Source organism: Metarhizium robertsii, assembly GCF_000187425.2.
Source record: "Metarhizium robertsii ARSEF 23 chromosome Unknown MAA_Scf_6, whole genome shotgun sequence".
Taxonomy (NCBI): Eukaryota; Fungi; Ascomycota; class Sordariomycetes; order Hypocreales; family Clavicipitaceae; genus Metarhizium; species Metarhizium robertsii.
The window spans coordinates 162,685-177,215 of record NW_011942204.1 but is presented as its reverse complement, the minus strand read 5'-3'; the positions used below and the strand labels follow the sequence as shown (position 1 = coordinate 177,215).

Below are 14,531 nucleotides of genomic sequence, written 5' to 3'. Positions count from 1 at the left end.
AAGAAGATGGCGTCTTCCCATGAGAATAAAACTGTTCTTTTCCGGGCCAACCCCGCCACTCGGGACGCGGATGCTGACCTCGATATCATTGCCATCCACGGCTTGGACACGCAGTCACCCGGGACATGGACCTACTCCAAAAGTCCGGGCGAAGACGTCAACTGGCTGCTTGACGAGAATATGCTCGCAGCGAGGGTCAAAGGAGCTCGAATTTTCACCTGCAACTGGCCCGCCGAGCTGCTCCAAAAACCCGACACCATTGCAACGACACTCGAGGAGTCGGCGCGGCATCTGCTCAACTCACTCACCCTTCACGTGGCAGAAGGCCGCAGGGAAACACCCAGGAGACCAAGACGGCCTATCCTTTTCATCGCCTCGTGCCTTGGAGGCATCATCTTAATCAAAGCTCTGGCAAGAGATCCGAAGCTGGATAGTGATGAGCGGGACCTCACGGCTCTCCGGAAAGCGACCCGGGGCATTGTTTTTCTGGCCACGCCGTTCCGTGGCACGTCGTTTAAAGATATTCCCGGGTTCGTCTTGCCTCTCTGGGCATGGTTCGGTGGCCGCTCGGTATCGGCTTTGATCGATTGCACGAGGGAGCCGCCATCCCATCTCGACGAGCTCGTCCATCACTTTGTAGAGCTACAACGTAAACACGACATACACGCCGAATGCTTCTGGGAGGGAAAGAAGACTAATCTGCTACGAAAAGTGTGGCTGTGCTGGGTCTTTTCCCCTTACCTACACATAGTCTGGATAGTGGTATTACTTACTGCTGTGTTACTGGCGGCTTGGCAACTGCTTGTATTGCATACTACTTCACAAGTTCATCATTTCACGCCCTGGCTGTTGGTCGTCTACTCCCAATGGTTATCAGGCGCTAGAGCTTGTCAGCCAAAAGAGGTAAATGTCCTTCTGAGAGTAATGCCTGGATTGGATGTCTCTAAGCACCCCCTCGCGAATCTTGCTTTATCATGTAGCTTACATGTGCTAGCTGGTGCACAAAGATTCAGCCACTTTGACAGGAGGGAGAGGACAGCGTCTCGATCGACCCCACGTCCTAATGAACAAGTTTGGTGGCCCCGAGTGTCAAGATTACTCGACTGTCGCGAAAACCATTGAGCAAATGGCTGTAAAGATCCGAGAGGGGAGCCTCCTCAACAGAGCGGATCGCATGATTAAAGAAAGATATTTTGACAGTGGCAAGCTGAAGATTAAAAGATTGTCGGGCAATCTTCTTGCCATGAAATCATGCTACATTAACCTCGCTATTGTCGAAAAGACTGGCGACGGTAAGAGTCATGAGGCAGATGACTCGGTGTCTTTTTCGCTCTTGGATCGACAAAAAGTTGGGATACCCGAAGAGATACGTCAGGTCGATTTATCAAAGATATTCGACGCTCAGCAAAATAAAGGGGGGAAGCAACCAAGACGTATCCTGATTCGGGGACGCGCGGGAGTCGGCAAGACCACATTATGCAAGAAAATAGTCCACGATTTCTATACACCAGAAACTGAGCTACATTGCTCATGGACGAGATTGTTCGATCGCCTTCTCTGGGTGCCTTTGCGAAATCTTAAATTGGGCAACACACGGGACACCCCAGGATACAACCTTGAGAAGCTCCTTTTGCATGAGTTCTTCTCGCGACCAACCAGCGAACCCGAATTCGCTAGAGAAGTATCGGAATCAATGACAGCAGTCGCCAATAGGACCCTATTTCTCCTTGATGGTCTTGACGAGATTTTACACGACTTGAGTTCTAGTGGCGACATGTATGCTTTTGTCCAGGAGTTGTTGAGTCAACCAAACGTCATCATCACATCCCGGCCGTCTGCAGCAGGTCTTTCCAGGGGCGTGAGCCCTCCGGACCTCGAGCTGGAAACTGTTGGCTTCTATCCAGATCAGGTTGATGAATATGTCAGAATGGCCTTCGCCGACACGCACAAAGTCGAGCAAGTGCGCAACTTTCTCAAACAACATTGGCTGATTCAGGGTCTGGTGCGAATTCCAATTCAGCTAGATGCCCTCTGTTATACTTGGAATGACAGACTAGAAACGGTGCCAGACACCATGACTTCCATGTACGAGTTGATCGAGCTCAAGCTGTGGAAGAAAGATGTAGTCCATCGACTAGGATTAAGACGTGAAGATAATGAGCCTCTTAGCGAAGACGATCTTCAGAGCGTCGGGCGGGAATATGTTGAAAAGCGTGTTCCGGAAGAGATGAGCTTATTGGAGGGCCTGGGATTCAGCGGACTAATCAACAACATTATTGATTTCCAAGAGACACATGTGAAGATGATAGCTGGCCAATCCTCAGCCGGCTTTCTTTACAGCAAGACTTGTCGAGATGTTTCCTTTTTGCGATCGTCAGACTCGTCCCTAGCGACAGCGGACCAAAGACATCACTTCATACACCTCACATTCCAGGAATATTTCGCGGCGCGGTATTTTGTTAAGCAGTGGAAATCGAAGCGTAATTTGGTCACTATTCGGTTTAAAAACGAAGCGAGGTCCAACATTGTCGATGTGAGCGTTGAGGACTTTGTGCGCGACGAAAAGTACAATGCAAGCTACGATATCTTCTGGCGCTTTGTCGCCGGCTTGCTCGGTGAAAATGATGACCAAATCTGTGACTTCTTCTACATGGTCCAAAACGAGCCGCGCGACCTCCTTGGCCCGGTCCATCAACGGCTAGTAATACATTGTCTCAGTGAAATCTCATTGCAGAAGGTGCCCAAGTTCCAGAAGTTTTACCAGCAGCTCGAGTACGAAGCGAAACAATGGCTATTATTGGAACTTCGAGTGAACTATCGCTCGCGACTAGCAGCTGAGATGGAATTTCCAGACAAGATTCTAGCGGAAGCTTTTGAAGCGAAATCAGAAGAAGGATTTCGGGAGCTCAAATCTAGCCTATATAACTCATTGCATGACAGACCGGTGCTTCCCTTGGCAGTGATGGACCACATAACTTCTTGTTTGGTGAATTCCGAAAAAGATCTGGGAAGTGCTCTTCGTCTACTTCAATTTGCTCCTAGAAGCGCGTCGGAGAAGATGATCCGTACGATAGTAAACTTGCTAAAGGACGATGACGAAGAGGTCCGCCATCAGGCCGCCAACATCTTGTGGGAACAATCAGCACTGCCGCAAGATGTGTTTCAAGCCATAGTAAGGCTAGCAACAGGCCCTAATAAAGAAATTCGTCCACAGGCCCTTCAGATCCTGAAGAAGCAAACCACGCTGCCACAAGACGTGCTTCAAAGCTTGGTGGACTTGTTGAAGGACGACTGCGACTACGAAGTGGTTCAAATCTTGGGTGCGCAATCAGCACTGCCGCAAGATGTGGTTAAAGCCCTAGCGAGCCTGCTGAAGGACCCTGTCAATGACGTTCGCAGGGGGGCTGTTTGGGCCTTGGGGACGATAACCGCGCTGCCGCAATACGTGGTTCAAGCCCTGGTAGACCGGCTTCACGACTCTGATAATTATGTTTGTTTAAGTGCCGTCTCTGCCTTGTATAAGCACTCATGTCTCTCGCAAGATGTGCTTGAAGCATTGATGAAGATGCTACAGAGCCCTGACAAAAGAGTGCTTTTATCCGACGAAGAAGTGGAAGACGCCGAAAAGTCGTGTAAACGCCTACTGGAAGAGGTGGCAGCAGTCTTGCTCTCGCGGGCCGCGCCGTCGGACGACGTCTTTCAAGCAGTGATGGATTTGCTAAAAACGGTCCCGAAATCACCCAGCAATCCATTGCCGGTTCCTTGCGGCACCCGGGCGTGTCAACAACGAAGGTGATTCAGATGATGACGCATGCGAAGGACCATCCTAATGCAGTCGTGTGGACGGAAGCGGCGCGGGCCGTGTGTAGGAGGCCGTATGAGGAGGCGCTGCCGGAGGAATTGACTTTGGCGCTTGAATATCTGCTCAAAGACTCGGACAAATGGGTATGTACTGCTGCATTACTTGTCTTGACAGATCAGCCCGGTCCGTGGCGTCTCGGTCTGCAGGAGGAGCTTGCCAAGGTGGCTGTCGACTTGCTCACGGATTCTGAAGAAGACGTACGAAAGAGTGCCATTTTTTACGGTAGCCAACTAGTAGAGCTGTCTGAAGAGGTGGTTCAGGCCGTGGCAAATCTGCTAGAGGATCCCGACACAGACATACGGCTGGAGGCTATTCGGTCTCTCAACTTTGACAGAGTAGCCATAACGTTACCAACAACGGTCGTCCAAAGGATGACATGCTTACTAGAGGACCACAACGAACACACCAGAAACAGTGCAGTCAGCTCATTGGCTTCTCACAAAGCCCTTCCAAAGGAGGTGCTTCAGGCACTTGCATTAACCTTGCACAATCCTACACCCGAAAGACGAGCCCAGGCAGCAAGAATTCTGAATGGCCAAGTAGAGCTACCGCTTGATGTACTACAGGCAATCGCCGATCTGCTCAAGTTTCCAGAGGACACTCCGAGTGATAATGGCACTTCGAGTGATAATGCCGCCATGACAGCCTTCGATCATCTTGCAGCTTTGCCGGACCAAAGTTTCTGCTCAAAACTTGCCAAGATGGACGACCAAGGCTTCACCAGACTATATCGAGAGTGGCTACGACGAGCCTTTTCAGATCCCAGTTTTATCTACGAGAAAAACAAAGTCTACCACATTCACCTACCCCGTGGACACCAAGAAATTCCAGTGCCTCAGTTTCAGCGTGCTGTCCAGGCAGCCCAAAAAGCCCTGAATATTCCTGATATTAAACCATTATCAATCAAAGATTCGTATCAGCAGCCCACATGCCAAGTTGAGCAGGACGAGGTTGCACACATAGCCGACGCAAGCATCCGTGAGCCGCCGTCTGCACCGGAGAGTGAGAAACAACCTTGAATCGGATAAACTAGCCAAGGAGACGTATAATCAGAGAAAGAGCACCAGACCCTATCACCCTAATGTACTTGGCAATTTATTGTTCTAGTTTAGGTTGGAAAATGTATCGATGTACCATCTATCCTTGGCGTACTCATACAGCTGAAGACGAGACCTGGAGATGTAGTCTTGACTCAGTGGATTCAGATTAAACGTTGGACTTGTTTCCCCTGCGAGTTTTTAGTCATCTTGGGCTTCAATACGGCACACTATTTGGTGTTGAACGTGCTCTTGTAGTGTCTCCCAGCACCCTAGTCGAATCACAAAGAGGTCAAGGTATTTACTCTATTTTACAAGCGGTTACAAGAGCCATCTGCAGATGTGACGCTTTTGCACATTTGCAGTACCAGCTCAGTAGTTCCAATGTCCGTTTTTGAAACATTAAAGGCGAGAGCGACTGCATCAATCCAGCCTGATGGATGCGGGCACACCGTTCTTTATCATCAGCAACTCACGTAAAGGGTGACAATGCCAGGTGTGCAGCACACTGACACGGTGCAGATGCACAAATTGTCAGCAGCACGAAAATATACAAATAGTGTTATTGAATATGTCAAAAAGATGCGTATATATAGTACAAAACCGAATGTTGAGGGAGTCTAGTTGACCTAATGCTATCTAAGCGGACAAAGGGGCAACCAAGGCCAAGACAAAATAACTCAATACATCAGACTACTACCAAGTTTCTTTCCCCTAAATGTCCTCTAATCTGAGCTACGGGCTCACCAACTCCCTAGTCTCCATTTGTTCTACTTACCAATGTTCTTGTCGGCATCAAGTCCAGGGATATTGGTTCCTACAACATACGCCTTCACCTCTGCATCCTCAGGCTTCAGCGCAGCCAGCTCTTCCTGCGTAAGGTTAGCGACCACGCCATCCCGCCTCGTCTCGCCCGGGAAACTCTTCCTCGAAAAGTCCAGCATGACCTGGATCTGGTAGGGCTTCTTGGAATCATCCATGATGGGAACCGAAGGCGTGTGAGGCCTGGCCTGCGAGTACACGGTCCTGACACCCTCGGGGGGGAACTGAATGCCGACAATCGTCTCGCCTCCAGGCGGGCAAGAAGACACGGGCTTGTCATGCTCGTCACGCAACTCAAAGTACTTTTGCCCCAGGGCATCCCACGTCGCCGACTGGCCGGCGAGGCCAGCAAGAGCCACTCTAGACGTCGTGTTCAGCTCGTGATATAGATCCGTCTCCTTGTGCTTCCACCGCAGGCACGCCGGGAGACACGTAAAGTCGACAGCTGGCACCTTGAAGAAGTTTCCGGGAATGGAAGCAGAGAAGCTCCAGGTCTGGACTTGACAGAGGTGGCCTTGGGGGCATGTGAGTCTCTTCTTTTCCGCAAACGTGGTTGTTTTGGTCTCGGTGTTGTCCTTGCCGACCTTGTAGCCGAGCTTGGCGCCCACCTTTGGACCTGCACCGGCGACTTGGAAGGACCATTCGAGGGAGAATTCGCCATTGTGCTCCCATTTGAATGTGCTGGTGTCGGTGGTTGCTGTGGATGACTCGAACCAGATATCGCCACTGAGGGGCTGGGAGTCTGCGTGGGGGTAGAAGTCGACGTCGACTTCGCTGGTTATATTTGAAAAGAAGACGTCGTGCAGCTGAAACATTTCTTCGACGGTGCACCCGCAGACAGGCTTGACGGCGGCACCTACGAGTGGTTCGTAGAAGCCTGCTTGGGATGCCCACATCCTCGGAGGGACTAGAGGTTTGACGATGGAGGTGTAGTGCTTGACGAGTTCTGGCTGAATCTGTATAATTTGTTTCTTTAAGAGACTCATTTCGGAGCCGAGAGCGCCGGCAACAAAAAGGAATATGGGGAACATTGTGAAAGTGGTTTTGTTTGGATAGCAAGGCAAGATTTAATCTTTTCAAAGTCTTTGATAGATTGTTAGAGAGTTGCCAAGTGGTAAAGACGAACAAGTTTATATAAAAGCTACAATGACTATATGGCTGCCGCGGAGAACTGAGTTCCGTCATGGTTCCGTGTCAACCGGTTATTCGGGAACCGAGACGAGTTATGCAATCCATTACGTACCCTGCCATCCGGTGAGAAACCGTCGGGCTATTCCGTTGTAGACGTTATTACTTTCGCGATAATAGGAAGGTCTTTGGATGAACTTCGGGAACGGAAAGTACGCATAAAGAACTCAGGACATGCAACGATTTATTGGGCCGGGATATTTATGCATACTCGTGAGTTTTGGGATTATTGACCACTAGTGTCGTAATAGAAGGGCTATAGACAAGGGTTATTATTAGTATATTACAAGAACCTATATGAAAATGAATATCAAGACTTGCTAGTCATATTAGTACCAGACATCGACATAGAACAGATCCACGCCCCCGCTCCCGCTCGTCCGGCAAGTATTGGCAGGGTTTAATGTCGGGGCAGTGTTGTTAAATTGCAAGCACCAGGATAACTCTAAATACAATCGTCCCAGACTGGTGAAGGTTTGCTCGTGTTTGAGAGACATGGCCAGGTTCAAGTGTAACACAGCCGCGTTTCCTCCGCACTTCCCCCGCGTATTTCAAATACCTCAGCCCACGAACGCGTACGGAAGTCACGGACGCTGCCAAGGAGGCCTCGTGATGGCGAGGCAAATGCCGAAACTGCGCCAGAGTCATACGACTTGGCGTGTAATTATTTGTATTTCGTTGCAAGTTCAGGGGCGCGGCATTATGCAAAACACTAGAGGCCAACGGTCAAGCTACGGCTATAGCAGCACGTGGGCGATAAATCGCACATTATTCCTGAATAGTCCACACACTGTGGGTAAAATTTCCGTATTTCCGAGGAGTTGAATCATGCGATACATGACGTACCGGTGAATAGTCTTGGAAGCCTATGTCCGAGTTGGCGAGTTGTCGCCCACGGGTAGAGCACATGGGAACGATGCCGCCGCTCGACAACATATAAAGACGGCAGTGCAAGCACGAAACTACTCGATCCACCCACAAGTCTTGGAAATCATCGTGGCAACTACCCCTTCTAACTCATCTACCATAAAAGCCTCTTACAACCATGCGTCTCATCGCCACCTTGATGCTTTCTGCCCAGCTGGCCTTGGGCCTGAATTCCTTCACGGTCGATTCTGACTGTGATAGTCTTTTGGCGCAACCTTTGGATGGCGGACTTCCTCAGCCTGTACATTGGGCAAAGGCGGTAAGTACTCTGAAGGAAGGATTCTAGGCAAAGACAAGCTCTAACAAGGCATTAAATAGGGTTGCCAACAAGTAAGCATGGATTTGAATTAATAACCTTCCGTATCATTTTGCTGACCAGTTTTAAAGGCCATTGTTTGTGAAAGCGATCCCACCAAAGACTGCTGCATTTCGAGGATCAAGAATGGCCTTCCTCTGCCTCTTAGGGTACGTGTGCTTCCATAAGAGAGTTACGTTACACTCTAACATGTTCGTAGTATGACGACGCCGTCCCGTACTATGAAAAGTGCGCGGGTGTTAGCGTCCCCAAGCCACGCAAGGAGGACGACATTGTCCTCCCGAGCCTTCCTTGCGATCTGATCCGCAACTTCCGCTGTGGACTGGGATTCACTTCCGAGTTTTGCGACATTGTATACGCGGAACTGGATGTAAGTTCAGGATACACGTTCCATGTTTATCATAGAGTCTGACTCGAATATTTTTACATTAGGGGTGCATGAAGGTAAGCACTTTCACGGAGCGTATATATAAAGCATACTAGGAGATTTACTTATAAAACACCGAATGTAGCGTGAGCAGTGTTCGAAACAAACTGATCAGGATGATTGCTGTGGCGCCTACCCAGCAAAGGTAATTCTGACATGATTTTTAAGTGCTTGGATGACTATTTACTAACGTTTGGCAGAACCCAGAGGCAGTCCGACGCTACTACAGCAAATGCGTGGGTACATGCAATGTAGTAACAGAAAAGGTTGTAGAGCAAGAAGACTGCCTTGCGGTCGGCGAGTAATGTATAACCTGTGCTAGATCAAGGCAAGACGTTCGCGGGATAAGGCGAGCTTTGATAGGTAGACATGCGCACCATCTCAACTAGCTTAGATTTATTAGACCTTGCACAGATGACAATGAAGAGACTTCAGGGGCATATGTAGAGTTTCTATTTGTGTATTATATTCATTTGAATGCAAAATTCTTTGTAACGCGTCAAGACTATTCGTTTGTGTGTAGAATGCAAGCAAACTAGTACTGAGACTAATTACGAAGATATACATGAGGGTTGTGAAACATGCTACTATACAGCAATATAAAAGCAGGTAGTTATTTGAGAGGTAATTATGTATTGCAAACTTGATACGTAGAGTTATTTTAACTCCAAAGGTTAGGGTTTTAGGCTGACGATAGCTATTATTATAGTAAGTTACACGCTTGCTAGTCAATACAGACCAGATTATTCTCTACATTATACTTGCTACTACGAGCCTGATATACTCTATACTTAACAAAATACAAGGCCAACCTGCAGACCTGATACCGTGACTAACCCCATAGTAATTGCGCCAGATATAGTCCGAGGATTTCAGAGTGGATATGAAGAATCAGGTTACATTGGCGATCTATTGCGGGGGAGGGGCAAAAGGGACATGAAATAGTTGTATTATTTTCTCTCAACCCCTTCTCGATCCGAGATGCCGTGGATGTTGCACTAGTTTAGGTCAGCAATGTTCTCAAAAAACACGAATATTGTATTCTTTACGACGGTCTTCCTCTATAGCGGTGAGTCATTTTCAGCCCTAGATGAGATAATACTGCGGACCGGCCTGAGAAAACATCAATTGCGTCTACTGGATTCTTATCTGGTAGGATGTATGCTACGTGGCAGCGATAACACGCTCTGGCGTGATGAGAAACTAGCTTGGCTCACATACGATGCTTTCTAAAACGACGCGTAATGTTGCCAAAGTCTTGTAGCCGCGCAAAATAATTCACCGCTCTTCTCTCTCCATTACAATCTGCGGGTAATACAATGGAGCCATTCCTGCAGATCAACTTGTTCACAAGGTTATGTTCAATGCATTATAGGTGGCTTTCTGCATGTCCTCGGCGGTATTGCAAGGGTACAACTCCATAGAGGTACAGCTGCCGTAATAAATTGGAGGCATGATGAGAGAAGTATCCGCTAAATTGGGTCTCGCTTTGGCGACATGGTATGCTTGAAGGTCATCAAGGTCTCTACCCCCGTTGAATAGTCTAGTTGGTAGATACAATCGTGATGGCATTCTCGAGCGCGAGTTGCTATGTCTTACGCACTACAGCCCAAGAGCAATTCTACTTGACCGTTTGCAAGTAAGCCCAGAAGGTTGACTTACCCTATAAATCGGTCGCTACAAACTTCGCCGCCTGCTTTCCATCACCTAGGCACACGGCCAAGGCATGTCGTCCCGTTTTTGATCATCTACCTCGACTATATATCGTGCTATGGCCGTGTTTGTGTGTGAAGCGGACCACAATTTTAGGTTTCAGAGAATGATTCATCAAATTACACACGGTTCATTGGTTGGTAACGTATCACGTCTCTCCAGCACATGGCATAATAATACAACGGCCGAAAAAGGCCGAAAAGCCTGACCAGCTTGGAGGATAAAACTCACAGATGTAAGCTTCGCCTCATCCTCATTAAAGTCATCATATCTAGAGAATCTTTGATACCTTGCCCTGGCCCTGAGCGGGGAGCATGCCTAGTTTCGAGATCCTAAGCAGCTATTAATGTTGCTATATTCTTCGGAGCTTACGCTGTGTAGAGATAATAGTTACCCTGTATATATAAACAAATTTGTGATAATCACGGTTCTCTTCTTGGCAGCGCCCTGGTTAGTTTACCAACTCATTGAAATTTATCCAGTCATAATGGGCTGTGTATTTAGAATCTCGTGCGTACTTTGGAAGATTGAGGTCTAGATTTGCATAGTTTTTAAACGTATGTTTCTGTACCCGAGGGACGATATAGGGGGTCAAGTGTTAATGGAAGCAAAAAATGTTACACCAACAGCTAAATAATCTGTCTACGTTTGATATATTTTCAAATATTACATCATATGTCGTGCGGGCTTGCGACTTCTAAACAACGTAAGGCGTAGTTCTGGTACTCATAGCAAACTTACTTTGTACCCCGTTTTATTCCCAGTCAATATATTTGACTATAGCTTGAGCACACCGTCTTACAGTATCGGGCTGATATTTGTTATAATCGGCTACTCCAATCATTCATCTTATTCAGATCCTGCATTCGGCTCATTCATCAATCATGTGGATATTGCAAAACAGGCTCAAGGCTGTCAGAATGAAGAACGCGCTCTAATTAGACAGCAACTATACCCCCTTATATTTCGTTGTCAAAGGCTATGACGAAGGCTATCTTGCTATAAATCTGTTCAAATACGGCGAGAAGAGCCTTAGTCACAGTTGTAAATACGCTCAGTAGTGCAGCTCCCCGGCCTCTACGAATTAGCTAGCCACGACGACTAGCTCTTTTTACATCTCAATCCAAGGCTCTTGGCCCGTTGATTTGGGCTCATTCAAACACCATGACCAATTATACACTTGAGTAGTCAAGTAAAGTAACTGATCAGAACTGATAGTGTTTACGGGTACTATTATCTCCCTTCACCAATCTAATCATCCAGTAATAAAGCAACGCATACTTGTATATTATACGTTACTTGTTAATGGCATTCTTAATATTTCATGTTACGAAAAAGTCTTGAAACCCTAATCAAGTGGGATGGTTAGCGCACACTCGGTGTAAGATGAAGGCGCAATACACGTCCCAACATCTTCTTAAGGGCAGCTCAAACCTTACAAAAACACTCTTTGGCCAAGAACAAGAGACCTAAAGCGCGGTATTCCAAGCAAACTCGCTGAGAATAGTCCGGTCACCAAGTTACATTGTAGCAAGCATGACATGGCCAGAGCGCACCATCCCTGTAGCGTCCAAATTGCCGGTTACGACGCTGCATTTGCCGGCTTTCATGGCTGACCCCAATGACGATAAGACTCATTTTCCGCTCAAATACTACAGCGAAACCTGCTCTCAGAGGATAGGCCTCACCTGAGTCTCGTTGTGGCATCGTTCGATGATGCGACTTCAGTCCCTTCATGCTAGCAGCACCTGCCATGTGACGCGATAGGCTTCGGCGAGTTATTTCGTGCCTGGTCCTTGAATTTTGTAGCCAGCACCATGAGGGGTCTGAATCCGCGCGACAAGGACATGGAGTCCAGAAGCAAAGGCGACATTCTTTCCGCATTGCGGGCGAATATGACTGCTGCCGACTTGCCAAACGGGTCTAACAAGCTCCTTCATCTAGCCATTGCTCTTGGTTAGAGTAGAAATGGCCAGACTGCTTCCCCCCAACAGACCATCCATCTCCAACGCGGTTACATGTAGACTTGGCAGCGTCCTACGTCCTGCCCAGACCATCGTCGCCAACCGCTCAGCCATGTGGCAATGCAGACTCGGCAGTTTTCTAGAGTCTCGTTCGGGGGAGCAGATTAAAGCGTACCAGGCTCTACATTGTGGAGAAAGTCGCCAGACAGGATGCTACCCTTATTTGGAAATGCGACGATGCATGTAGTCGCCTGCTTAAACTGGTTAAGAGCCCACTTGTTCCGTCTTGACCGTTTCGCGGCTCGTAATACACCTGCCACTTTATACGATTGTAACGGAGCCTGGCCATCCTAACCCTCAATTATGGAACTTGGTCTATTATCGACACCCGTCTATATACCTACGTCATGTGGGAATATCGCGCAGCGAGTTGTTGGGAAGCTCATCTAAGAATGGAAGAATGGCAACAGGGTAGGTTGCCTGACCATGGGCTGTGCCAAAAACAACCACAATGACGACCTGTCGCCTAAACTTGAAACTTTTACAAGTCCCTCCACAAAAGGGGGCATATTCTAGACTCGATTAAGCCCATTCGGCAGAGAGCTGTACAAGACGTAAAAGAAATTGATATTCAAGCACAACGGGCAGAGGCGCCACGTTGCGCACCCCATAGAACCCCGGGCAACACAACAGCCGGGAATATATAACCCTTGCCCTTGGACGTCGCAGGGAGTAGTACACATGGCCGTCTGAATCATCTCCCCGTGGTCCATGTGCGCTGGCGGTAGTAATCCCAGAAGCCCGGTTTGCTCGGGACTGGCCGCATGGGTGTTCCCTGCAAAAGTACCCGCCTCCGCCTCGCTCAAGAGTCTTGACAACGGCTCCTTGGCAAAGGTGGCATGATGGTGCCCATCTACCAAGGTGCTAACGTAGAAACAAGCAGGTAGACTAGTCGTGTCGTCGCAGATTGCGCCGCCGAGCCATTACCTCCCCGGTCGACCGACTCGGACGGAAAAGGGAGACTATACGGCCCGCTGATGCCATTTTTTCGGAGCAGCGGCAAGTGTCTAAGTCCGGGGGCTCAATTTCCGTAAAGCGCCCTGGATCGAGGCAGATTGGATATAGAGCATCATCTTATGATGTCGGCCGCATTTGAAACAATCTACTATACGAGAGCGGATCTCCAGGCGATGAGGCCTCCACTGGAAATGCTGTCAGGACGTGTATGTCTTGTCTTGTATGATACGAGCCGAAGCATGCATGAATGCTTGGCATGAACCTGCCGCCCTGTACGAACTGAGTACAGATCCGTTCGGCAGTTTTCAAAGAACCAATGCCACGGTTTGACAGGTGTACAAGGCGTGCCGAATTACTCGAACCGAGGCGACTGTTGCATATACACGACGAGATGCAGCGTCCTTGGGCATCACGCCTTCTAACTCCAAACTTGGCATTTATCAACATGCTCACAGCTTTTAAACGAGTCCAACCACTGAGATACTGAAGTAGCATCACAGTTACACATCTCAACTGAGCCGTGCCGTGCTATTTGACAAGGGTTTGAAGGAAATCCCAAGACGTTCATGGCCTCGCAGACTGCGTAAGCACATCGGCAGATGCGCAGAGGTCACATGAATGGTTCTGGAAGACTTGGTTGTTTGGGCGCTTTTCTCGGCTACGGCAGTTGCCAAGACTCCATGGGCATGTAAAGATACATCGACTAAACGGCTACCCCTGCATTGGCTGTTCGTCTCGTCACAAAGAGTCGTTCGAGGCCGCGCCATCTTCCCTGCAAAGTATGTGGTTCAAGCAGAGATATGTACACTGAGGGGCATCACGTATCTTTCTTGTGCCAAGCCTACAAATCGGGCAAGTCGACGAATGATGTGACTGCCGTACTTGGGTAGATTGGAATCCCCCCTGTCGGCGCAATGCAAACAGTTCATGCGCCTGCAGCTTGCGTTCGTACGAGGAAGCTTGACAGCACATGGCTGTCACCGACTTGAGCAGAATTCATTAACCCTGTGGATACAAAGTTCATAATACAAATTGCGCTCTTTGATCTGGTCAAGCATATCATACTAGCTCACAAATCTGTCTTTATTCACATGATGGCGGTGGTTTCGGCTCTGTATACGGAGTAGAAATTAGCAAGAGGAGTCGTCCAGCAAAATGCAGACGGAGCGTCTGATTTTCCCCAGCGAAACCAAAAAGTCTTGCAGGGCGTCGATTTAGTCTAGAGAGGGTACGTTGCATAACGCTCCGTAATGGCAAA

General features: G+C 48.4%; 3 protein-coding genes across 3 annotated transcripts; 2 read left to right on the top strand and 1 right to left on the bottom strand.

The window, feature by feature from the left end:
- Positions 1-6: 6 nt before the first annotated feature.
- Positions 7-4,881, top strand: MAA_11304 (maleylacetate reductase; the record flags this gene model as incomplete). The annotated part of the gene is made up of 3 exons (XM_011413292.1): positions 7-903; positions 995-3,757; positions 3,820-4,881. The coding sequence occupies 3 exons, from the start codon at positions 7-9 to the stop codon at positions 4,879-4,881; spliced, it is 4,722 nt and encodes a 1,573-aa protein (XP_011411594.1).
- Positions 4,882-5,669: 788 nt separating this feature from the next.
- MAA_11303 (Cupin, RmlC-type) lies at positions 5,670-6,752 on the bottom strand (the record flags this gene model as incomplete). Its single annotated transcript, XM_011413291.1, has 1 exon — positions 5,670-6,752. The coding sequence occupies one exon, from the start codon at positions 6,750-6,752 to the stop codon at positions 5,670-5,672; it is 1,083 nt and encodes a 360-aa protein (XP_011411593.1).
- Positions 6,753-7,954: 1,202 nt separating this feature from the next.
- MAA_08985 (uncharacterized protein) lies at positions 7,955-8,884 on the top strand (the record flags this gene model as incomplete). The annotated part of the gene is made up of 6 exons (XM_007826983.2): positions 7,955-8,095; positions 8,224-8,301; positions 8,352-8,522; positions 8,585-8,596; positions 8,665-8,724; positions 8,780-8,884. 6 exons carry the CDS (start codon positions 7,955-7,957, stop codon positions 8,882-8,884), a joined length of 567 nt encoding a protein of 188 aa, XP_007825174.2.
- Between the last annotated feature and the right edge of the window lie 5,647 nt (positions 8,885-14,531).